The sequence below is a fragment of the Aulonocara sp. 'chitande type north' Nkhata Bay genome, linkage group LG12 (genome assembly GCF_057382095.1).
Source record: "Aulonocara sp. 'chitande type north' Nkhata Bay isolate Kocher_YH1m ecotype deep benthic linkage group LG12, A_spYH_male_GT1.1, whole genome shotgun sequence".
NCBI classification, from domain to species: Eukaryota; Metazoa; Chordata; class Actinopteri; order Cichliformes; family Cichlidae; genus Aulonocara; species Aulonocara sp. 'chitande type north' Nkhata Bay.
Genome location: NC_141355.1, coordinates 34,166,930 through 34,193,639, shown reverse-complemented (window position 1 = coordinate 34,193,639; position 26,710 = coordinate 34,166,930). Strand labels below are relative to the sequence as shown.

Below are 26,710 nucleotides of genomic sequence, written 5' to 3'. Positions count from 1 at the left end.
AGCCATTTCCTCACACCCCTCTTTCATCACTCAAAGCCTGCTGGCTAGTTCATGGAGGGAGGTGGGGTATTGAGAATCCGCCCTTAGCCAACAGTAAATGTGTTTCTTAGATTGGGTTGTCATCTACCAAGAATAGACCACCTAAGACAAAGATCATAGGCTGTATCCATTGGTTATTTGCAGATTAAACTGACTCAAAGGAGTCTTCTGTTGCATACCTCTGACCTTGCAGTCCACAGAGTCAAACTCATGGCTACAGCCAGCCCCCAAAAACTTCACTAATGAAGGTCAATGATGACGTCTGATATGCTGGAAGGTGTTTGTTTCACAGCCACAGTCGCCACCTAAAACTTAGGTCACCTTTTAAGTGAGAAGCTCACCAGAGATGAGCAAGCCTGAGCAATCCATTTTTTAGTCTTGCAGTCTAAGAAATTAATGTTATAGTAGGTATTATGCCGGGTTCAGCCTATATGATATCAGCCTAGTTATGGCCACAGCACAGGGGCGTCAGTTTGGGTAAAGCGTGAAAAGGGTTGATTATTCAGCAAGACCTGACTGATAGTCAGTCAGTCATTTTGTCTTGTGTAGTGTGTCATAATGGACAAAAAACATTCTTGCATCTGGACACTAGGTTGGTATATGTGTTATGATTGGACATGATGTGATCATGTGACCAGCAACATGTAATTTAAGAAGCTGTTATTGTCTGATGAAGAGCAGGAGTGGTAGATATCATCAGACATTAAAAAAGACTAAATTGGAGTCTTGCAGCATGCATGCTGTTTTTATGGACACTTCAAGATGTCCACTTTTAACTTCTGTGATGTTGACCAAAAGTAGCACAGAGAGATCCACCAGCCATTAAACCATTTATTTATTTTTTCCCAGCTGTGTGTAGCTACACCTGTAAACATCACAAAATGAAAGAGGAAGTGGAATAATGCCAGCTGGCCACTATCACATACACTGTGGCAGTGGTTGCCATTGTCGGTTTACATTCTTTGCTTGGAAATAGCCAGCTCCTCCTTCCTGATGACATCATGCGCAATTTGTAAGAGAGCCAGCATGATCGATAGTGGAGCAGTCTACGGTGTCTCTCGGTCAAACAGATGCAAGACTTTATAATCACCTCAAACAATCACAAATATTGTGTAGTCTGAGCTCGGCATCACATTTGGATCCAGTGGAAATTTGCAAAACTGAACCCTGATTGGCCAGTAAAAGGTCAAAGCAACAGAAGAGCCCTTGCTACCTCTTTTCTAACCCTCTTACCTTCCATAACACCCCCACTCCTCACCTCACACCCTACTCCCTTGGCCTGTGCACGCGAGTGAAGCGCTGCTGAGACTAACATGAGCCCCCTCCTTGGTGTTTGCATGCAGTCATTGCATCCAGCAGATCCTGGAGGCGGTGCTTCACTGCCATCAAATGGGCGTGGTGCACCGGGACCTGAAGGTGAGTAATTAGGATCACCTTGCTGTCCCTTGAGAGTTATATATTCGTGTCGGGGGGGTTGTGGGTGTGTTATTTGTCTGGTCTGGTTTGTCTGATTTATTATTGACAGACTGTCTGTATTATTTGTTGATGTAATGTCGCTTGCAAAGCCTCCTGCCTTCTGATCTAACTGTAAAACATATAGTATTTACTCAGATTTAGGTAAAAGCTTTTGCCCCCAGTCAGCGCTCCAACAGCCCCTTTAGGCTTTGTGGTGATGACTGAGGGACTGTTAAATGCTTTTTCCAGCTTTTGTCTGGCTCTCTTCTGTCGTACGCAGCCTCCAGCTCTCTGCAGTCACCTTCTTGTTGTATAAACATGACTTTCCCTGGTGTAAGAGGATTTTAGACATGCACGCAGGTCACTCCACCTGACCTGCGCCTTCTCTCTCTGTAACCTTTTTGGAGCAGGAATTTGTCATTTACACAGCTGTCCCATTTTTATCGATGGATCCATCTAAGTTCTACCAAGAGGATACTTAATCTGATCTCTGGTTCATTTACCAGATAGAGATGGATGTGAACTATTGATTATCAGGCACCCTGTGAGGTTTAGATTGACTTAAACGTGACAGCTCATTTTTTGTAAAGGCCCGTTAATTAACTTGTAGTGTTCTGAAGTTTGCCTGTGTTAGCTGACTGCCAGCTAGTTCAGTCCATTTTAGAGCTGGAAACAGTTAATGCATTTTCACATTGTTCTCACTGCTCTCAGGGATTTTTTTTCTTTTCTCAAGATGCCTTTTAGTTTTCCAAAGCAACACCTTAAATATAAACCATGTGTGAATAAGCATCAGAATAGAAACAAGTCTTTTACCTGTTTGTATTTTGCATTTGCATGCCTTTATGTTGCATCTTGTTTTACGTGATGCACCTCTGCTGTCCAGTAGACCTTTATGCAAATGTCAGGCATTCCAGTAAAGGCGTGTTGTGTTTATCAGAACTGTTGTGGCTCATGTCTTTATTTAGCTGACACACCTATCTGGTTTCACACCCGAGCGTTGGAGAGTGTTTCATGCAGTAGGTCATAGTGTGATGGCTGAGGACAGTCTGAGTCACAAGAACCCTCAAATTGGGAAAATGGGATACAGAAAATGTCGGCAACACACTGTGCACTTTCACGTGTGTGCCCCAAAAACCCATATCTATGTACAGACTGTAAAGCAGATGCTATATAGTGTTTTTGACATCTCAGAAATTAAATGTGTACTGATCCCAAGGCTATATGTCTATGTTGCTGGAAACCTCAGCAACAAAAGTAATGAAGGTAACAGGTCTTATAAGATGCATTAATTAAACTGTATCAAACTTAATTACTTGGGTATATAAGACATAACCTTGTTATTTTACTCTTGGATGACTGTTTTTTATGCTGCTAGTTTTTAAACCATCTATAAGATAAGGGTTTGCGTGTCTAGTGCAAAAAAAATCTGTACATATTAATCTCTTTAAGCATTTATGTCACTGTAAAATGAAATGGGAGCAATTTTCCTTCCACACCAGAGCAACATATTTGAAATGGTGTGCTTTCTTATTAGAGGTCTACATCCGTGCTGCTTTATCTAATGGCAGGAATGCCACAGCATCTCCAGATTCTCTACAGGCAAAGAAATAAAAGGGAGAAGAGAAAGCCTGGAATCATACCATTTAAAACACCCACTCATGACCTGCTCTTCAATACAGATTTTTCTGTCAGCTGTATTCTGTCCTTTTCTGCCCTCCTCAACCAAACCAGTTGCTAGTCATCTGTGTGCTGAGCTGTGTGTAGATGTCCAAGTGTATGTGTGCGCTGAAGAGATGGAAAAGGAAGCTGTGCCTCTCCCAAATGCTGATGGTGATTGCTGCTGTTATGTCTGAACGTTTGGCCTGCTTGTTTTGCATCACATTTATGCACCTTTTTGATGGAAGCGGATGCTTCATCGTGAATTCCGCCCACATCCGTTTTCACGGATTATCTTAGTGCTGCAGTGTTGGCAAGTTCTAACTCCCCATTTACAAAAGAGTAAAGCCTAACGAAGTGGTAGAGCCGGGAGAATGTGATGACACAAGGTAGGCTCAGAGCCTTCGGATTACTGCTTCACTCACTCAGTCGCTCTCTTTTACTTATGGCCTCAAAGACTGTGAAAGAACACTTTCAACAATCTGTGCTTCAAATACACAGTATGCCTCTAAACATATTAGGAGAGGGAACAGATAGAGGAAGGCAGAGGATGTGAAAACGCATGCTGCTGCATTGCAGGGGAGTCAGTGACAGAAATGCAGTCTAAATATATTGTCCTCATTCTCATAAAGTTTAGATTAGTGTTGCTGTCTACTATTTAAGGAAACAACTACAGCGACTAATTGGACGAGCAGAGTAACTTAACAGGTGGAGTTAAACGAACAGAGGGAAGGACTTAACTGTTTCTGTCTCAGATTCAGTGTACAGGTTGGTGCGCAAAGCCTAGTATTATCAAGCCTCTGGTTATCGGCTGAAATAACACAGTATGTCTATGGACGTCAATGGAAAAGTTACTGTATTTCCCACCAGAGTGCTTTATTTGACATTCAAGATTGTCAGTTGCTTTTACGTAGGCACTGATTAAGTGAGATTGAGAGAGATGTAGTGAGTGAAAGTGAAAAAGAACAGGGACCAGTGGGGATTGCAGCCCATTATTAGAGCCCTCCTCTGACAGAGAATAATGAGGCTGACTGTATTATCTGGGCCACAGAGATGGAGACTACAGGGCCACAGCTCATCACATGAGCCTGGGACTAAAAAACACTGAAAACCAACAGAGTCACTACAGAAATGCGGACTAACCTTTATTGTATAATTTCCATGCATGTTGTTGAAATAACATCTGTTTCTGTGTGTGCGTGTGTGTGTGTGGGCGTGCACGCACTGGAAAAAAGTGAGAAACTGTCCAAACTTTTGCATGCATGCTTAGCTATGTGCCTGCAACTCTTTCTCCCTACTAGGACAGTTTATTTGTTTTGTACCCAATCCTCCATTTCAAAGTCTTAATGCCAATGTTGTTGTTTTTTTGTCCTCTTTCCCTCTTCAGCCAGAGAACCTGCTCCTGGCAAGCAAGTGTAAGAATGCTGCAGTGAAACTGGCCGACTTTGGCCTCGCCATTGAGGTGCAGGGGGATCAGCAGGCCTGGTTCGGTGGGTACAGTCACATCTGCATTTTAACCCATAAGCTATTGATGGGCTCACAGTGACCGCAGTGATAGAAACGTAGACTGGTAATGAAAGATAAATTTAGCTTCCAGTTCTGAAAAAGCCACTGAACAGAGGCATTTGCACAAGTCAGTCTGGCAATATCAAGATTAGTAGTGCTGATACACCCGTACTGATCAGTGAGTGTGTCTGTGGCATTTCTCAAGGAAGAGATTAGCCAGTGCTTCACAATCAACTCATCTTAAATCCTCAAGATTTCAGTCCTGTTTGGACCAATAGGTCATATCTTACTGAAGATTATGTTGCTTCCTATATAAGCTGATCCACAGATAGCACCAACACAGTCTATTGCCTTGAGCATGTCAATCAATTGTTTGGGGGGGGGTTTTTCTGCAGGATTTGCTGGCACACCGGGGTATCTGTCCCCTGAGGTTTTGAGGAAGGAGGCATATGGCAAACCTGTGGACATCTGGGCCTGTGGTGAGTTGTTCAGAGAAATATACACAAGGCACATATGGTATTTCCTAGATGATAAAAACTGAGAAACAAACTGTCTGAAATCCAGTTTCTAACAAAATGTGCATTTTGTGTGTTTGTGTGTGTGTCTGTGTACTTGTTTGTCCATGTGTTTTTGTGTGTGTCTCAGGGGTGATCCTCTACATCCTGCTGGTGGGCTACCCTCCTTTCTGGGACGAGGACCAGCACAAGCTGTACCAGCAGATCAAGGCTGGGGCTTATGATGTGAGTCTCCTCTCCCGCTCTCTCATTTCTCCCTTCCTGCTGTAATGCCCTCCCCTCCCCTCCCACTGCCCTCTTTCCTTTTTGGCTGCTATTACATAACTCAGTCACCTCATTCATATTTCAGGGGGTGCAAGGGAATGAGCCTCACCTTAGAACACATGGCATGGAGATCAGATTGAGCTCCATGTCAGACAGAGATAGTGAGAGAGAGAGAGAGAGAGAGAGAGTCTTCCTGAGTCTGGCAGTGATTCTGGGCTCATAGGACACAGTGTTTATGCCTAAACACAACGGGACCTGATGGGTTGAGAATTTCTTAACAAATTGCTTGGGGCTGTGTTGGACTGGCCTTTTGGTATCGTTAAACAACACATCCGCAGGGAGCCTGAGTGGCTGTAATGTTGGATGGACATCTACTGGCAACATCCTGAGGTCATGTGTGGTCAGGGAGCTGGGTTGTTTGTTAGTCCCTCTGTGTTTCTCTGCTCTGCAGATTTCCAACAAAGACATGTAAGCTATAAGTAAAGCTGCTATTTTAACACATCGGGGTGTGTTACATACAAAGTTGCATTTCAGAATTGTAATATATTCTAGATGCACTGCAAGGAGGGTAAGCCACAGAAGTTTCATTGCTGAACAGTCTGGATGTTCACAGTGCTGTGTTGAAGTATTTTAGTGGAAGGTTGACTGGAACAGAAAAGTTTGGATAGGAAAAGGTGCACAAGGATGACCGTAGCCTTGAGGATTTTCACGTAAAGTCAATTCCTCGAAAAAAGAGCTACAGCGGTCACATTTCTTATATCAAGTCTCTTCTGAACCAGAAGTATCTTACCTGGGTTAAAGAGAAGAAGAACCGGGCTGTTGCTCAGTCGTCTAAAGTCCTAATTTCAGATAAAAGTAAATTTAGCATTTTGTTTGAAAATCTTCCATCTGCTGACAAGCTTCATGGAGATGCTGGTTTTCTTATTCAGCAGGACCTGGCACCCCCCCTCAGTCCCAAAAGTATTAACATGACCAAGTTGTTACTGTGTTCAACTGGCCAGCCAACTGGTCTGACCTGAACCCCACAGAGAATCTCTGAAGATGAGGGGAAGGCTACGATCAAAGCAGCCTTAGTAGTGCCACAGCCTGATTGCTTACATGCCTCGCCGCTTTTATTTATGGTAAAGGAGCTTGAACAAAGTCTTGAGTATATCAGTTAACTAATTAAATTGGACATTTTTGATTTTTTTTTTTATCTTAATGAAATGTTTACTGGTGTTTACTGTGCTTTATTTTTTTTATCTATTTTTATTTATTTACTTTTATTTACTTTTACTTATTTGTTTGTTTTACTGGTTTTCTGTTATTCACGACCTATAAACTGTAACCATCAGAATGGAAACAAAGAAGGGTTGAAATATTTCACTTTTTTATTGAGTGTCGTATTTATGGAAATGAGGTTTTTTTTTTATTTAATAATGAAGAAACTGCACTTTTTCAGTATATTCAAATTTTTGAGCTACACATCTAAGCAGTACAGCAAACACACGTTCACTCTGTCAAACGAGAGAACGAACGTTGGTTCATCTACATGCATTAAATTTTGTAGTCACACTGTAAAAAAGCATGCCTGAAAATTAGAAGATTTGTACATGGTACAGGTGAAATACTTACAGAGACATAACATCAAAGAAAATAACTACATAAAGTCATGATAAAAGGCCAAGGCATAGTTAGATTTGCTATTTAAAATCTACTGACTGCAGCATAGATTTAGGAAGGATGTAAGATTGCCATAAACAGCTGGAAATGAGAAGGTAGTCAGAACCACTAAATGTTTAAAGAAGATGAGCCTGAGCTGAGGAGAGCAGCAGAAAGACAGCTTGGAACAGAGCAGGCATCAGTAACAGCACTTATTAAGACAGAAAGGGGAAGAAAAGAAGAAGCTGGGGTGGAGGTGGGTTGCAAAGCAGCCTACAGTGCTAAGGATATGGTAACTTAGAGAGCCAATTGGATAAATAGAGATAAACACAGATATGTGTTAATTTTCAGATGGTGATTATGAAGGATAATTTTGCTCCCCTTATGTGAGGTGTTTAGATGAAGATAGGCAGCAGGTGTAATATGAAAATATGTTTTAATCCATTTAAAGACTATCTAAGGACATTCTATATCCTCTCTGTGAATGTGAGATTTATGTTTTCTCTGCCTCTAGTTCCCATCCCCAGAGTGGGACACAGTCACCCCAGAGGCCAAAAACCTGATCAACCAGATGCTGACGATCAACCCAGCCAAGAGGATCACTGCTCAAGAGGCCCTCAAGCACCCATGGGTCTGCGTAAGTGTCCTCTGCTTGATAGACAAGCTGACAAAAGTTATTTGTACACATCTGGAGTACACTACTGGGTGCCTTAAATGTAAATCTAAAGAAGGCAGACAATGTTCTTTTTATCTTTTTCTTCTCCCTAAATATAATTCTGTATTTGTCACCCTCTTCCTCTACCCACCCCACTCCTCTTCTTCCGTCTCTTCTTCCTTTTCTCAGCAACGATCCACAGTGGCATCTATGATGCACAGACAGGAGACCGTGGAGTGCCTGAAGAAATTCAATGCCAGGAGGAAACTCAAGGTCTGTTCGCATACTCACCCTATTACACTTCTTCCCCTTCTGCTCTAATAAGCTCTCAGTCCTTCTGCTGCTGTCCTCACTCACTTTTATTACCCCATTACTTTAGGGTTCACCAAAGTGATTCAAGAAAACATAAGTGGGTTTAATTGGCCTGCAGTATAAAATATAGCATTTGCTTCATCTATATGATATTTACATATGCAAAGTCATTTCAAATTTAGATTCAGTGTTATGCATGGTTTCCCTTTTACACTGATTTATTGCTTAGATTTTGTGTGGACGTAACAGCTTAGCCATTGGAGCATGACACTGTTACCCTGCTGCTTTTGGCCACTCTTGGCATGGCTTAAATACCAGCACATGGCAAGCTGAAGTGCAGGTGGCTGCAGGCAAATGTTGCACCATTCAACTAACATGCCAACAGCGTCAAACAATTGTCTCAGGCTTTTCACATTTAAAGTCAAGTGGCAAGGTTAGATGTTTTGCTACATAGTGAACAGAAACTGCAAAACACAACAAAAAATATAAGAAAATCAAAGCATGCACAGTATGAAAAGAGGACAAAATGTACAGACAATCAATCTGTGATTTAGTGCATTTAAATAAAAACGAACACAATAACAAATTTTAATTGAATAAATCCAATTCCAGGTTTATGCTAAAATTTAGCATACTATGATTAACTTATGGTCTTCTGGATACTTCCTAAAGCAGGGACATGTTTTATGTGTTAGTGGTCAATAGAAAAAATCTACAATAACCTTTCTGCACACTTAATTTTTGCCGTCTCAAGTCAAACCAATCTACTGTTTTTAGCTTTTAGAAACTCTAGTCCATGACAGGAGGCCAATTGCAAAGAGTTGATATCCAGATTTAACAAGTCCACACAGGAAATAAGAAGGGAGGCCCAAAGCTGATGCATTTCAAGCTGAGAGTGGGTTTTAAATTGTGTGTCGAGCCAAAATTCAAAATTGACTTCTTTTTAGTGTGCATTGTCTGGTGAGAGGCTAAAAAACTGAGAGTGAGAGAGTGGAGAGCATCAAGAGGAGGGCTGTTTATTTTCAAGCTTTTTTGTGTGTACTTTGTTTTTTAAGTCTTTTTTTTCTAGATTTTACTCTAGTGTAGCTTTAATTTTTTGTAATATGTTGCATAAAATCATTTAGAGATGCAAAAATCTCCTAGACATTTACTGCCTGTTCTTTTCTCTTTAATTCTGAATTTGAGCTGGATGTTTCAGATGTGGACTTCATATCTATTTCTGACCTTTTAGACATTTGTTACTGCCACTCTATTCGCTCTGATTACAGGGAGCGAGAGATGTGTCATGTGTTATCTATTCTGATATTAGGCATATCATCATCCCATCGTCTGTTTGAAATTCCAAACCATTTTTGAAAAGTTTTCGCCTCCAGTTTGAGATGATTTCTCCAGAGAAAAAAAAGTGCTAAGACGAGCTGCTTTCCTCATTGTTCTTTGTTTTTTCTCTCTTCTGTTTTTTTGCTTGTCCTTTGTCTCCTGTCTTTGTATCTCACACATTTTTGTTTGACTAGGACAATACTGCAGAACATTTTCGTGTGCCAGGCTATTATACGGACTCACTTTGCAGTCATGCTGCATTTTATCAAGTAGTTTTTTTGCTGTTGATTTTCATAGCCTGGCCTTGTTGTCAGCGCTTTAGATGTGAGTAGGTCTGAGTGGGTTACATGTGCAGCTTGGTATTCTTTGTTATTGTGGAGGAAAGTTTTTTTTTTTTCTCTCTCTATAATTTGAATCTTAATTTGGGGTTATATCTTTATTGGTGATGAATTACTGTGTGTATTTTACACTCCACATTTAAGAAATCATTTATAAATCAAACACAAATAGTGGCCTCTTTCAATTGACATTTACCCCTCAGCTGTAAAAGACTAATGGGGTATTATTGTCACCCTGCTGGGCGGGTGGTGTAGACACCTAATTTTGAGAGACAGGAGGCTGAGGGGTAGCACTGAAAGCTTCCAGTGTGACTTTCACCTGCTGCAAATCAGGATTGTTCCAAATGAAGACAGTTTTATTGATTCAAGCGGCAAATATAACACTTTAATCACCTGAATGTTGGTTAAATGATGGCTGTGACCAATCAATTGCTAGCAGAAGAGGGGAAAAATGGGTTTTAATTTACATAAAAATACCAAAATCATTAAGTTTATGTCCTTTTGTTTTCTTCTCAGGGGGCCATTCTTACTACCATGCTGGTTTCTCGAAATTTCTCCGGTAAGTGCTTCTTGAATCCTCCATTTTTGTAAACCTACCATTCATATCTGTGAACCAACACCTGCCGGTATTAAAATTTCTAGAAGCAATTTTAAATGCAAACTTGTTACAGTCTGTTTGGGACATGCCACTATGTTGGAGGACTCATTCTTTAAAAAGTACTCCACCTAAGAACTTGACTTATCCTGTGTATTCACTATTGATCTCTGGTGCCTTCCACCACACATCTTTTCAGCCACAAACTAATTACTGTGTTTCCCACAGAATTACATTCTGTCTGTGAAAATATAGCCAGAGGATGGGGTGGGGGATCTGGTTAGGGTATGTAAGAAAAAGTAGGCTGTCCTAAAGTCTCTGTTTCAGATGCAAAGCTATTGTAGTAGAGCCTAGGAAGAAAATTGATTGGCAAAAAAACCCCCCTGTAAATTATGCTCTATATACAGTTTGTGACAATTAAATAAAGGACCGATAATTGGCTCGGTCTCCAGTAAATCACTCATTAAGTAGACTAACTCCACCTTAAACTGTATTTGGCGAGCGTAGCTGTAGTTTTGCTCTGCAGCACTGATGAACTGCAATGTAGTGGCACGTGAACTACTCTACTCACTTTGGGTTCTGGTTAGAGTGACCCTACATTAACAGCAGATCCCTGGAGTGGATATATGTCGGTGGAGTTGGAGTGTGTGTGGAGAAAAACCTCTGAAGAGGTAGCTTAACAATATCAAGGGCTGTCACATCAGTGACCTGGTGAGGCTGCCGGTATGGAAATATGAGACAGGCTAAAGCCATTAGTATCTGGTTAGCAATGACAAAACTTTTAAACTGTGAAAGGAAGTGTGAAAAGATTGTCCACTAGTAAATTGGCAGCTGGTGTCATTCTCCCGGACAGGTGAAAAAGAAAACACATTGCTAGTTGTTATTTTATGTCAGTGCAGCCCACTCGAGTAAGGTATTTCTGTGGGAAACTCAGTTTTTATTTCTTACAGTGAGAAAAGCAAAGCAGGTAAAATGAGGCTTTTGATGTTTAAAAAAATGGTGGCATGCACCTGGTAAGCACAGGTAAATGTAAATATTTAATGACAGACTCATTTGTCTCTTTTTCAAGAGTTATATTTTACATAAAGATTAAAGAGCATGCTTTCAGATTCACATTTCCATTTCATTTCGATGCAGCTTCAGTGTTTCCCTTGGTTTTCTTGTGTATGTAGCTGTTAACATGTAATGCAGGATGTTTTTATGAAAAGAGCTGTTTTTATGTGATATTTTTCCAATAATTTCACATTTTAAAACCACATTTAGTCTAATAACAACAGCTGCACATTGTTTCTTCGCTGCTCTCACGTCCCAATGTCCTGAGAATATTTTCACACTCTGTAAATATGAGGTACAACACCTAAGACCATTTCAACCTGACATTACATTAACATTTAATGACAGTTTTTCAGCTACAGGAAGTGAATCGCCCACAGCAGAATCTTAAAGTACAGCAACAATAGTTGGAAAATGATTCAGTCATTCTGTGTGTGTCTTTTGCACCACGCTGAACTGGAACAACAAAATGTGGGGAAACACTGAATTGATCCGCAAGCTGTTGATGTCTGTGTACTTGTCTTTGTATTTGTTTATATCTCTGTAATAATAACTTTATTGAAGTTTTACATGATCTTGAATCTGTGCTTTAATTCAAGCAACATGGTGTACTTTAGCACTCCCTCTTCCCCTCCCAAACTTTGGGAAATTAATTTTTCAAACTGAGAACTTTTTTTTTTTTACCTACGATGTATTAAATGCAGTAGATGGTTAAATAGGAACTTACTAGGTTGATTTTTATTGGCACTGTTGTGGTCTATGAAACGGGAGCTCATCTACTGTACAATGACAAAATATTTTGTCATTTACTGTGTATGAACATTCTAGTGCTTTAATGCATTCAGGGTAATCGCTTTGGAAGAATTATACCCACGGAGTCTTCATTCTTGTACAAATGTGTATTTTGCATATATAAATGTGTGTATACGTCTGTCTATAAGCATGCTGCTTTAGTAAACATGACTCACAGCAGCTGATTTAACACTGCAAGCATCGGCATGGGAAGCAGTCTGAATATCCACTAAACAATCAGTCAATTCTTAAATCCCCCCACACATACACACATTGACCCAGGTGTGTGGCCTGCCTGTGCGACCGCTCTCAGAGACCTTTTTTCCTACCATTTTTCCTCTTGTGAGAAAGCAGTACTCAAATATAAGAGTAGGTCAGCAGGTGAATGAGTCAGAGAGAAAATGAGACAGAGTTAAAAAAGTAAAAAGTCAGAGATAGGCTTTCAGAGAAAGATAGCTGTGGCACATTACATCAAGGCAGGATCCAACGTCAGTGCTTTATGCAATGGCTTGCTGTATTTTCAGCATATATTATGAATCATGTGTTACACAAATCAGTTTCAGTGTCTGTGCTGGTACAGAGGTGGTTCTATTTCTCATCACATTTCAATGTGTAACGTACCAAATAAAGATGCTGTCAGGAAAAGATGATGTTTTTTAGTTTAGTTTTAAAAGCACAGACGCTACAAATCTAACACAAACTAACTGCGGCTTGATTCTGCATCATCATTGCCATCATCATCCTAACATTAACACTCTTCTCAGGTATTCTTTGAGACAAATGGCAAGATTTAAAGTGTCCCACATGGAAGTAAAGATTTGTGTCTCTGCCTGATGTTTTTCTGTGGATTCTTCTGTCAAAGCAGCGACTCCGTTTATAAAAATGCTTTCAGTGGTCTGTGTATATAAATTAATCCTCCTTCTAAACTAATGAGCCCCCGTGTGTCTCCGCCCCTTTTGTTCCTCACCTGTTATTTCCTTCCCCCACCCTACCTGCCTACCTCCTGTTGTATCCGACTCCTCGTCAATCACCTTCTTACTAAATATCACTCCACCCTTTCTCCATCTTTACCCCTTGTTCCTCTTTCACCCTTTTCTCACATCCCTTTCCTCCTGGCTTTGTAACTCTTTCTTCACGTGTGACTGGGTATTTGACTCTTAACAGTGGGCAGCAGGCAGACCACCGCTCCAGCCTCTGTCACTGCAGCTGCAGCAGCTGTGGCTGCAGCCGCCGGCACCACAGCAGGGCTGGTGGAACAAGGTATCACGGTGGCTCACCCAGGGCATGCCACCCCTCCCACCCTGCCCCTTGTCTGCACCTGTCTTTGACTCTTTGAACTTCTTCTTCTTCTGTTTTCCCTTTACTCAATCTTCTCTGCTACCCCTCCCTCCTTTCCGAGCATGGGAGTTCAGAGCATGATGGCTGACAACATTGCTAACTACACCTCCCCTCATCTCAACAGCTGCAGTATTAGCTATGCTTCCAGCTAACTATTACCGTGTTTTACATACGACAAATGAAAGAAATTTAAGCTTTTTCCTTTTCACATCTATTATGTTAATAATTTTTAATGTGAAAGAGTTTTGCTTCTAAAACATGTCTTTAAAATACTCATTTAGTTTCTTTTTGATAACCTGTTATTGGACATTTATACAAATTAATGACTATTTAATAGATTTTTAATTACAGATACAATATTTGCATATTCTATTTTCAAAAGATTGCAGTACATTTAAAAAATCCTGTCACTTTAAAAATAAGCTGAAGAAGCTGTATAGCAATAATGATATATTTTTACACATAACAATATATTCTTATAAAAATGACTGGAATTTTACAAACTTTAGTAGCACTGACAACACCAAATGTTTCCATATGACACCAAACGTGACATTTTTAAAACCAATTTACAGTCAATGTGCACTATATGCTTTTTTCCCCCAATGTAAAAGAAAGATACCCAACTTTTAATTTAAGCTAAATTAATTAATAAAACAAGGATTTTTACTTACATACAATGTTAAGATTTTTAGTTATAAAAGTTTAATTGGCGAGCGCTTGAGATGCCCCATATCCTTTTCTAGAGGATCCTGAAACACATAACATATTTAAAAATATCATTAGAAATGCACTGACACAAGAACAACTAGCAGAGTAATATTAAAACAAACACATACGTTCTCTCCCACTATACAAACCCACACCTTCTGTGTCTGCTGGTAGTGAAAACGCGTAAGAAATAAAATAAATAGTCCAACATTATGACTAACTCTGTCTACTCCAAGTATGTTAAAAAGAATGAATATAAGGCCTATTTAATGTTTTAATGTAAGTTTCTTTTAATGTAACTGGGAAGTATTAATGGTGATCTGATCTATTGGTTTATACATATGTCTCTTCTTGATGTTAAAAACACCACTAACTTTAAATTTAATTTGGTAAGAAAGACTGAAAACATTTTTGTTTAATGAGAAAACCAGAAATTAATTTCCGCAAGATAACTAAATATTACAGCTTCCGTCTTTTTCAATCTATGTTTAGGCTTTTAAATTTGAAAAGGACATAAAGAGTGGAAGCCCAGCTACTGCTGTCATTTACTATGTCAGCACATCTCTCATCTCCTGTCTGGGATTTGATAGTTGCTTCAGAGCCCATCACTGCTCTGTCATTACCACACACCCCTGTTCATCGTATTATCTTCATCTCTGCACAGAGTCACCGAGCATGGCCCAAACACACTGCTGTCCTGTCTCTCAGTTTCTCTTTTTTTCTCCACTCTTTTCCTGCCATCTCAGTTGTGCCATCTCTGTCATCACTCAGTTTTACCCCATTTCCTTTTTCTGTATTCTGGCATTTTTACTTCTCTGGACATTGTTGATTCTTGAGTCATCCAATACTTTTCCACAACTTCACCAGTTTCACTCCCACTTTCCCTGTTTCCTCAAATGTCACATCTTACCTTTCCCCTCACTCCTCACTCTTCTTTCCCTTTCTCTTCTTTTCTCTGTCTGACAATGACACTGGAAAGTTCACCCCTGTAACTTTAAGGATGGAACTGCCTGAGAGCTGTCGGTGAATGCTGCATGGGGCACTGGACTGGTGCATGCGCTGCAACACAAGGGGACTCTGGTGCATGATGAACACTGTAAATGATGCAAGGCTGGGCTTGTTTTCATGAAGTCGAAGCCTTTTAAAGTTGTTGTTGTTGTTTTTTTAAGATAAGTCCCGTATTAGTACTTATTCAGTAATTGTGTTGTGAACTGAGCTGTAGGTTTTACAGTCCAGTTTCGTATGTAGCTGTATTGCTGTAACATGTAGTCATTGGTCGTTGGACCAATGTTTTAATTGTAAATGTTGGAGCCTTGTTGTTTTACTTTTCAGACTGAATGTAAGGCTTTGTTTTAGACAACCAGATCTAATTAAAGTCTGTTAACTTCAGCTTAATTTTTCAGTGGTGAAACTGAAAAGTGCTTTCCAAAAAAAATGCCTATTTGTAGTCCTGTAAACTAACCAATCACATTTGAGCAATATTTAGTTGCCTGTACATAACAGTCCACGTTGAGAGCAAGAAGTATTTTCCAGAATCCAAAAACAAGAAATCTTGAACCATCTACATCTGCCCTATCCAGGTATCCTGACTAAGAAAAACTCCAAAAACTTTACAAGGCTAAGTTCACGGGTTCCCAGATTGCAGTTGGCACATGCATTTCTGGATAGTTTAGACCAGATAGCAGTAATTGTTTGGCCTAACCTTGGCACATGCTTGCATGATGCTTTGGTCTACATGTGGCCTTGACTCAGGCATTAACTTGTGGCTCCTTTAACTCACTCACAACTCAACCACATATTGGTTTGTTCTCAGGTGTGCTGTGGTATTTTTTTCCCCCACATCAGACCACAGAAGACTCACCATAACCTATTTCAAGCCCACTATGTGGTGAATCAACACAGTGGTCATGTTTTAAGAAGTTATGCAAGGCAAGACAAAAAAAGACTTCATCGTCTGTCTAAACATATTAAGACAAGAAAATGATAAAACTCTGCAATGGCTGTATCAAGTGGTTCAGGTTGACCTAGCTGCCAAACAGCTGCACATCCAGCTGATGCACAACAACCTAAGCAACTCCTATGAGCTTTATATCTTCCCTCCTGACCAGAGATGGGCAGTAACGCGTTACTTGTAACGCGTTACTGTAATCTGATTACTTTTTTCAAGTAACGAGTAAAGTAAGGGATTACTATTGCAAAATCAGTAATTAGATTACCGTTACTTTCCCGTAGGAACGCTGCATTACTGCGTTACTAAAACCGTGATTTTTTTTTTGCGAGAATGTCTCATGACAGTGACGTAAGCAAGTGCGACGTTGGTGACAGCAGCTGTGTGCAGATCAACAATGGATAATATATCGAGTGCGGGAGAGAGTATGAGCGTGCAGCGTTTAAAGTGTGGAAGTACTGACCTTACTTTGAGTTTGATTCCATAAAAAGTGACAAAAACATTAGCGTCCATCGTGCGTGGGAAGAAAACTTCTTTTTACAGCGAAAAAAACCCCTAAACTTCCGAGCAAGAACCGAGTAGCTACGACGTGATGGGAAACTCACAGAGACACTCGCGCGGATTCTTCAACTGACCGCAGCACACCTACACCAGGGTAACCCTCCGCCTACCCTGCTCCTGCTTTACAGGTGAAAATAGAGCAAAAGGACCGCTGAGTCTTTGACTTTATTTATTTTCTGCTGTGTTTTACTTGCATCTGTTTGAAAGAGTGAGTGAAAACACAAAAAATATTTTATTTTATGTGCTGGAATGTGTAGAAAATAGGTTTAAATGTTAAACTAATTTATTCAAGTCAGAGAATGTTGCATATAATTAAATGTTTTGCTTGATGCATAAAGTTAAAAGATTAAAACTGATAAAACAAGTTAAAAAAAGAGACTTTTCCATTTGATTACATTTTGTATGATGGATTATGTAGAAAAAGTAGAATTGGGCTGAAAGATCTATCACTTTATCACCTCTTCAGGTTGTAAATCGTGTTTTTAAAAACTAAGTAACTAAGTAATTAATTACTTTTGAAAATAAGTAATCAGTAAAGTAACGGGATTACTTTTTGGGGGGAGTAATCAGTAATTAGTTACTGATTACTTTTTTCAAGTAACTTGACCAACACTGCTCCTGACAAATGTAACTTAGCTTGTAGCTTCAGCAACCACTTCAAGAAAAATGTCTATCTTACTTCTTTTATTTAAAAGATGTTAAGTCTGTTAAATTGAAATGTAAGCTTAAAAGCCTCCCTTCACAGACCACAGATCACCTAAATTTTTTACCGTATTGTTCCTTGATGCCATTGTGCATCGGGGAATGCTCATAAGCTTCTTATCACTGTACATTTGCTTAGTAGGGTGCCCGTTTATGAACAGCAAAGAACTTCATGTGACAATCTAGCATTGAGCTAAGGAGACAGAAACAGTGGCTGTGTCCTTGTTTCTATAATCTACTGGGACACCACCGTCCTCTCTGTGTCCCTCAGCCTCCACGAGACTCCGATCAAATATTTATAGTGGACTGCCTCTCCATATCAGCCTCACTTTGCCTCACTGGATTACTAGAGGCCTTGTTCTTTTACACGTATTCATACATTAAAAGTACAAGTAAAATCTACTCAAACTCACTCCAACATCCTGCAGGACAGCAGCGGACAGTCTTTTAATCTGTCCTGGACTGTGTTATATGAAGAAGATATTGAGGGGCTCTTCATTATAGGCATATCTCTCCATTAGCTTATTCCGTTATGTGGGACTTCATGTGAATCAATGCCCATCCCTGCTTTGTTCTTGCAGTGGTCCATCTTGCATGATTTTAATAGAAATTTATTAGTGATGCCTTTGATTTAATCTCTTCCTCCTCTCTCTTCTTGCTTCATGTGTAATTTGTGGCAAGGTAAGGAGCACCCCTTGCTTCTAAACCTTTGGGTTGAACTAAGCTAACGTTGGCTCTTTTCAGATTTCCACAGCTATGCCTGGAACTTAAAGACATTTTTGGAAGATCCAGTTTGACTGAAAAATGTCACTTTGGAAAGCACATTTGAATACCTTCATCACTTCCACTCATGTTCTCCTTACTCTTCCTCTCTGCTCTCATATCCTCTCATTCTCTGCTAAGCCATCAGAGAATACGAGAGAATGAACTTGACACTATTTCTGACCCCATTTCTTCTCCTCAGTAACAACCGGCCTTTGGAAGGAGACTGAGGAAGAACAGCACAACAATTAAACATGCACATTCATGCCTTCCTCACATCCCTCCAGATTACAAAGTGCTTATTTATCACTTCCTATTGCTCCCTTTTTGGCTGCTGAATATGCAAACCTCACTTCAAGCACAATATACTGAATCACTGAGGCAGAAAAGAAAAAATAAGATGTAGTGTGCACACCCTATCTTCCATGTATTTTTCTCTCTTGATCTTTATCTTAATGGCTATTTCAAATGTGCTCTTATAAGGATACAGTTTAAATTTGGCATGGCCTGCAGTGGTCTTTGAAGTGACCGCTCTCTGTTTGGACTTCTGCTCCCCCAAAGAAATCAGCACACAGTCCGAATTCTCATCGACTTGAAGCTTCTGATCACTCAGTGTAGCTGCTTTGGTACATGTTTTGAAATGGAAGTGGGGAAATCAAACAGGAGGTTGATGTTCAGAGAAAGAGGAATGAGGGAGAGAGGGAAGGAAAGAGGAAAAAGCAAAAAGAAAAGAAAAAACAGCCAGACTGCCATAAATAGTGTTTTATGTAACATGGCTGGATACTGATGTGATTGCATCTGATTAGACTTGAAGCTGCACTCAGGCTCTTAGCAAAAAGTCACAGCAAGCATCTATGGAAGTAACACTGAGAGGAATCTGGCTTTTTAACTCCCAGGTGATCACAGCTAGATTATTTACTATAAGATAGGCACACTATGGCAGTGATAATGTAAACATCTTTGTACAAGGTAACCTGTATGAGATCTATGTATAGCACTGACATCTATACTAAAGCAAAACAATATTTCTGAGAATCTTTTTTTTTTTTTTTTCAAAAACAACCCAATTTAAGCATGTTTAAATATATTTTATTTGCCTTTTGAGAAGGTAGATTTGTGCCTTCTATATCATGCTCTAGCTATTGTCTTCAGGAGTAATTAAACTAACTGAGTTAAGTGTTCACTTTGGTAAATTAAGACACCGCAGACAGAAAATAATGTTCCTATTGTAAAATAATAATGATGATCAAAATAGGAACTCTAGAAGTCATAACTATGCTCTCCTGAAGTCATTTTTCTATCCTTGTGTTGGTGTTTACAGCTGTAAAATACCAACAAGCAAGAAAGTGCATTTTGGTACCAACTTTAAAGCTGTTGAATTGCACTAATTTGCACGTCCAATCTCATCATCTGGTGTCGTGTTAGTGTTAATCCTCTGTCCACATCCCCACAGATGCAGCCACAGGCTCCACTGACCAGCAAGCCAGAGTCTGGCTCTTACTTTGGAGCCCTCTGGGTGAACATGTAGCTATCTAATGCAATCAGACCACCTTACTTTCTGGGCATTAGCAGTGCAGTCACACTGTCTTCTGTTGACTACACGCACTTTCCACTGTTGTAAAGGATTATGGGTATTATGCTCATCAGTGGACTTTTTCTATAGTATCGTTCTTTCTTTCCTGCTTTCCTCCCTCACCCCCTCGTTCATTACCCCTCATTAGAGAGCAGACTGAACACTAATCCTCCTTTGGGCCTCTGTGGAGTTCTTTAAGGCAGGGCTTATTGTTGGGTTTATGGCTGCCGTGTGAGGCAGCCATCTTTACTTTGACTTCCTCATGGCTTCAGGGAGACTTTAGCCTGAGAATTCATGTGAAACAATGCAAATGGAGAGTATTTTTATTTCCCTGACAACAGCGTCTTTGTGCCAACTATTCTTAAGACAAACTGATGTGAAAATTCCATATTCGGAAAATTTCTAGTCTGTCTGCTTGTAGCCTGTTTGAGTGGCTCGGGGACTACAGCGGGCTGGCCAACTATTCTTAAGACAAACTGATGTGAAAATTCCATATTCGGAAAATTTCTAATCTGTCTGCTTGTAGCCTGTTTGAGTGGCTCGGGGACTACAGCGGGCTGGCTGAAAGGTTGGTAGTTCAATTCCCTGGCTCCTCCGCTTCATATGCCAACTTCTCTTTGGGAGCAATACTGTTCCCAAGGAGACAGTGAGATTTGTGTGGCTGTTTAAAAGCATAGAACTACAGCTACAGCCGCCTGGTTCAACTCAGCTGTTCATCGAAGCGGTCACACCCCAACCCTGAAGCCTTAACAAATGAATGAGTAAAAACAAAACCCAAAAACCTCCCATCAAACAGTTGCTGTCAAGGGGGAAACTATACATAAAGCCCCAAACTGTTTTTTACCAGGCTGTAAGCACATTGTTGACTAATATAATGGTGGGCATTTAACATAAGAGTCAGTGGGGATTGACTGGTATTTAAAGCCAGCCTCAATGACCATCTTTAAGTACTGGTTTTTCTGCACTGGCTTAACTTTTCACCCTGCCACTTTGCAGTTTGACTACCTTGACATTAGTATTACACATCTTTGAGTTGTTGTACATTTGTAGTTCTATGTAAGCCTTATTAAGAAAGGTTGGTTTTAACTTTACTTTTCAGGCAGTCAAAGAATTCAGTTTTACAGGTAAATCCTGTTATGAAATTGGGGGGGGGGGGAAAGATCAAGGCAAGTTGTTTGACTAATAGATGAATCAATATACTCATACTGTATCCATCTGTAGACTCTAGTAAATTCAGGAGGTTGTAGTTGTTTAGCTTTGAGTCATTTTGTAAAAACACTTTTTTTTTTAAGTTCAGTGTGCAAAAGGTTCCCTTTCTCTTTCAGCCTCAGGCAACCTTTACTTATCATTACTCAAAATAGACTATTACTACTAAGGTCAGTAAAGAACATTATTTCAGTCAAATCCAGATTATCTCTGAAGGCTTCAATGTAGGTTAAGGTTGTAGCTCATACCAAGACTCACTGAGAAACATGGAGTTGCTATTGCTCAGCTACACCTTTAACTGGTTGTTTTTCCCTGTTTGTCATTGCAGCAGCCAAGACTTTGCTCAACAAAAAGGCAGATGTCAAGGTAAGGGGCACACTCTTACTTCTCTACCTATCTCCTTCCTTGACTTTTCCTCCTTCCTTACATTTTCTGGGCTAGAAACTCTGCTTCTTCTTCCTCTTCCCCATTTTTTTTCTGCTCGATTGTTCATTTCTTTCTTAATCTTGCTAGTCTCACTTTTGCCTACAATGTCTTTCTTGTCATGTATGTTCTGTCATTGGATGTTTGTCTAGTGTTACATGTAAAAGTTGTGTTTTTTGGCTTGAGGTGTTGTGTATCAGAATGAGAGCTGCTGGATTTTTAAGTTATTATCTAATTATTTTATTAAAGTGAGTGGCCCGTTCTGAATACACATCTGTACACACATCTGGATGTGTGTCTACATGTATGCGAGTCTGTGTGTTCTATGCGTATCAGCCTTCATGCCACTTGCCAGTGCACAAGCCTCGAGTAGCGCATCCTCCTGAAAGGACCTCTTATTTTGATTTAGCATTATTTAGCTCAGTGCCACCTCTCCATCTCCATTATTAAATCTAACCATCTGTCAGCCCTTCACATTTTGTTTTTTCATCACTTCCTCTCTCTCATCCCTCCATTTCTGCCTTTTGCTCCTCTTTCAATGCTTCTTTTTCCTCCTCACCCCATCTGGTCTTTAACCCCACATTCCTGTTCATCCATTTAATGAAGATCTCTCACATCCCACGCTCTCACATGCACACGCTGCAGTAGCACATCCCACACACAGCTATCATGAATGTGTCTGTGTGCACCACGTACATGCAACGTGCTATTCATGCTTCTCAGCATTATACATTATATTAGGCAAAGGTTTGGGCACATGCACGTGGACATGGAGGTGTGTGTGTGTGTGTGTGTGTGTGTGTGTGTGTGTGTGTGTGTGTGAAAACATCCCATTTGTTTATCAGCTTGAAAAGAGACTGAACGTGCAAACGGGGCTGTGAGCATGCCTGCACACAAGTGTGCGTAAGCGTGGGTGTCCATGCGTGTTACACTCATGCGCAGCATCGAGTGTCCATGCGTGTGTGTATGTATGGATTTGGTGTGAGTGTGTGTGCGTGAATGTGTCCCCCCCCCCCCCCCCCCGTTCCTCCCTGCGCAGTCGGTTCAGCAGGGAATGTGACTCCGGTTCCAGGAATAGCTGCCAGTCTGGACCCTGGAAACTCAGACGACAGAAATAGACGCTTACTTCCACTGCGGCGCACTCATTGCCTAGCAACAGGCTCCCCACACACTCGCCCCAAACCATTTCTAAAGGCGTCTTCTTCATTTGCTGCCGTCCCTGCTTGCCTCCTTTTTCTCCCTCTTCTCTTGTTTCTTCTTATAATCTCCAAATGTCCTTTTGTTCCTTTTGAAACTCTGAGCTCCTCTCATGGTCTTCTCCTCTTCCTGCTTTTTCTCCCGCTGGCTCATTAATGCCTAATGACACCTGACGCTTTTCAGTTGTAGCACCTGTCCAGTGCAAGCAAGCGGTCTCTCTCTGGCACTGGTTGCCCACCACCTTTCACCTCCTTCGACGCCAGCTACTGCTCAGAGGAACCAACATATTCTGCATTTTAAACAGTGTTGTTATATGACACACTGTTTATCCTTATTAAGTTTACACTAGTTATTATATACACAATGTGCAGATTTCTTTAGATTAAAAGCTGCAAAACAGTTTTAGATGAATGTAAAATAACAACATTGAGAACATTTATTTTGGTCTCCGATAAATTATTGATGCATTAATGCAACATGTAACAACAAAATTCAAGCCAGTTGTGATTTTAAATTTAAGATGAAGTCTGGGAAAACACTTACATAATAAATCTTGCAGTTCCTTGTCATGCTATTTTCTTACCGTGCCATCTTCCCTTTCACTGTCCCCGAAGCAATAGGTTGAATTTTTGCCTTCTGACTCTTCCATGAGCTGACTCCTCTTCTAATTTTCTCTCTCTGATGGCCTTCACTTCAACCACTGCTCCTTTCACTTCTTTGAAGGAGCTGCTCCTCCTTTTGCCTTTTCTAAGCTGTATAGGAACTTCTCTTCACTTGCCATCAAAGTGTACAGCTTTTGGTTTATGCTGACAAGTTCTATTTTGCTCTTTGTTTTTTAATTTCATTTTTTTTGACAGTACACTCACTTGTTGTTTTTTTGGTTACTTTATTTTCCTCCCCATCCCTCCTTCTTCTACCATCTGCTCATCCATCAATAAATCCATCCATCAATTGCCTGAGGACAGAAACGCAAGTCCAGCTCTACTGTCCAGTATATGGTGAGCATGCTATTTATGCATTTTGCCATGTCACTTCTTTTTTTGTTCCATCCCTTATGGTCTCCTTTCTTCCTTCTGTGTAATAGATTTGAGACTCCCTTCCTTCACTAACTTATTATTCTGTGGCACAGTGGGTGCCGATTCATAAATCATTTTTATTCAACAGCAGTCAGATATGGGCGATATGAGATTTTTTCATATCACGATATGTTTTTTTCATTTCAGGCGATAACGATATCTATCACGATATAAGCCAAATAACTATATTTGTAAGATTTAAATGTGCCGTTGCTCGCAAGTAAAATGTGAAATAATCAGCAGCTTGTTTTTAAATATTTATTTCCCATAATAAGTTCAACAGGGTAGATGTACTTAAGGAACATGAGACTTTTTCAGATAAATAAAGGCAAATATTGCAAACTACACAAAAGACAGCCGCTAAAGCGTTTAAGTTTCAAAATAGAACAAACGAAACAGAGACTACTAAATTGTCAATTCCACTTAGAAACAAAGTATTAATTCTAAAAATAAATCTTAGTTTGTTTTACAGAAGAACAGACAAAACTCAAATAAACAGAACTAAAAGGAAATTCTCAATCTCTCCTTGTTGTATAGCTGAGCTTTTCAAACAGTTTTAACAGTTACTTTAGTCTGACAAAAGCCGAATGACGAATTAGCGCTTCCAGTCAGAGACCGAGGCTACGTCCACACGTACACGGGTATTTTTGAAAACTGAGATTTTCCGTTTTCGTTTTAAAAAATAATCCCATTCACACGTAAAGGCAGAAATGAAGGAAAACGCTGCTATGAACATGCCAAAGCAGCAGGTGGCGCTAGATTCCTAACCGTGCAGAAATGTTGGCCAATCAGAAGTCTAGAAGCCTCGGTGGGAAAAAGTAAACAAAGCTGGGGCATAGAAGCAGAACCGAGTCGTATGTGTGGAGGGACAGTAACTGTGTGTATATGTAAGCATTTAAACACTGCAGAGAGTACAATTAACAGTAACAGTATTGTAGAAATTCATTTCACCGAAACAATAACGTGGCGCACAGTGTGACGCATGCACCAGTTTATTGTATTTCCAGACTTGCTTTCGGCACAATTTACAGTGCACGCTACTCTGTTTTTTGTCAGACTTGAAATAGCCGAAATACCTTCCCACTACGGAACTTCTATGGCTCTTCCGTTCGACAATCTCTCCGGCATTGGAACCATCATCTGTTTTCTCTTCGGTCACGCTCGGTTGATTTTTCTAGTCGGCACACTCATGTCCTCCATTATGCGCTGGCTCCATTACCCGCTGGCTGCTTCCCAAACAAACACACGTGCGGCTTGGCACTTGTGCTGTACGTAACAAGTCACGCGACGTGAAGCTGCGGCTGTGATTGGTTCGGCTCTGCGCTACTTAATTTGGATCGGCCGACCTTTTTTTTTTTTTTTTTTTTTTTAAAGAGGACAAGAGCGGCGAGGTCTATCGCGATAGCTTAATTTCTCTATCGAGTAAAAGTTATATCGCGATACATATCGTTATCGTTCTATCGCCCAGCTCTAGACAGCGTATACAGAAAGTTATATTTCATTGACAGAAAAAACCAGGCACAAGTCACAGCAATGGTCTCGCTTGATTGACAGGCCGGGATGATCGTTGCAAAGTACGGCGTCACGAGAATACTCTGAAAACGTAATGGAAGCAGGGTGTTTTAGTTCCATCAGAGTTACTCCAGGGATGTTGCTCCAGATCTGTCAGGCACACACTTTTAGAACGGAGCCAGTACTTGTAGTTTTGAGACAGAGCCCTTGAGTTTAACAAGGTGCATACTTCAAACAAGAGTAAAAGTATAATTATTTAATCCTCCACCTCTAAGAACGCTATAGTTTTCACCTACTACGCTGAATCTGTAACCTATGCTGACCATTCACAGAGCAGATGCTGCAGCAGCCGGGCAGCATATGAAATTCCATAAAAAAAACATGTTGAATATTAAATATTGTTTAATAAGGGTTTCATCCAGTGTGTTACAAGCCCAGCAGCCCACCTGGCCTAAGGTGACTCCCCACGAGGCTCCGGAGTTAAGTTAGCTCAGGACTCTTATTAACCTACTGTTCCTGTTAGCTATACTTCCATCTATTCAAAAACAACTTAGGGAAAAAAACTATAATAGGATTACAAATGAATAAAGAACCAGGCAAATATCAGAACCTAATACTGTTCAGCTGATATTCATGCACTAATGTCCAGTAATTACTGATTACAGTAGGCTAGGTCATTGATTGCTGTGGCTCGGTTCTCTCTCGCTGTTACAGGCTGTAAACGGGAAATCAACTCCTCACTTGACTCGTTACCCACGGTGTTTGCAGAGGCCAACATGCATGTGCATCAGAATTGGCCATTGCAGCGGCTCAGCATACTTTACTGTAGATAAACATTAGTGTGCAATTTTTCCAGTGTACTACTCACAGTGTATCAATGTATTTACTGCCACATTAACCTGTGAACATTGCTATATGAGGCTTGAGCAGAATATACAGTATGTGGTTCACATATGCCACTGAGTTCTCCTCTGCAAATGTAAAAATAGACCAGTCTTTTACTTTTAAGCAAGGCGCGCATGTTCCTTTTACACAGAAATGGGTCAAAAAGTGTTCCAGTTTTTAAATTAAGCTTCTGGTATACTGGAAATGACTCCAGCGTGTGCACTTATTTTGTCAGTACCAGCTTGACTTTAGACAGTCTTAGGTAGCGTTTAGATGTTTACTTATTTGTTTTAAACAAACTTGGGAGAAAAAAGCAGGTTTATAGCACAGTACTGCATCCAAACGCTGAAGACACGATCACAAAACAACAGCCTGGCTTTGCCTGACTAAACACAACATGCAGTACATGCAGTACAAAAGTCTGATCTAGGGCACATTACACTCTGTGAATGGTCCATGTACCCTACATGTTCAGTGTCATACTTGGAGGATTTAAAATGAAACAGGAATTTGCATAAGAATATTAAACCACACAGAATTACTAGTTTCAGTTCACTTATTTCTGACCCCTAACTTCTTGCCCTGCCGTTACGCAGAAGGAACCTTTTTTTCCTCTCTGATCTTCTGATCTGGCTCATCCTTTACCACACTTGTCATCTCTTCTGCACCTTTCCCTCC

The 26,710-nt window shown here is 40.3% G+C and overlaps 1 protein-coding gene across 32 annotated transcripts in view; it reads left to right on the top strand.

Moving 5' to 3' along the window:
- LOC147317887 (calcium/calmodulin-dependent protein kinase type II subunit beta-like) overlaps positions 1-26,710 on the top strand; it is a 78,779-nt gene that overhangs the window by 30,273 nt on the left and 21,796 nt on the right. For 8 of the 32 annotated variants that reach the window (XM_086315295.1, XM_086315281.1, XM_086315288.1 and 5 more), the window contains exons 6-15: positions 1,383-1,455; positions 4,538-4,640; positions 5,052-5,135; positions 5,302-5,396; positions 7,591-7,713; positions 7,921-8,004; positions 10,215-10,257; positions 13,303-13,398; positions 21,271-21,305; positions 23,525-23,557. In XM_086315295.1, the coding sequence (XP_086171421.1) occupies positions 1,383-1,455; positions 4,538-4,640; positions 5,052-5,135; positions 5,302-5,396; positions 7,591-7,713; positions 7,921-8,004; positions 10,215-10,257; positions 13,303-13,398; positions 21,271-21,305; positions 23,525-23,557 (769 nt within the window). Of the gene's footprint in view, positions 1-1,382; positions 1,456-4,537; positions 4,641-5,051; positions 5,136-5,301; positions 5,397-7,590; positions 7,714-7,920; positions 8,005-10,214; positions 10,258-13,302; positions 13,399-21,267; positions 21,306-23,524; positions 23,558-26,710 lie in introns of all 32 variants that reach the window. The other 24 variants (XM_086315299.1, XM_086315287.1, XM_086315292.1 and 21 more) reach the window with 6 other exon arrangements.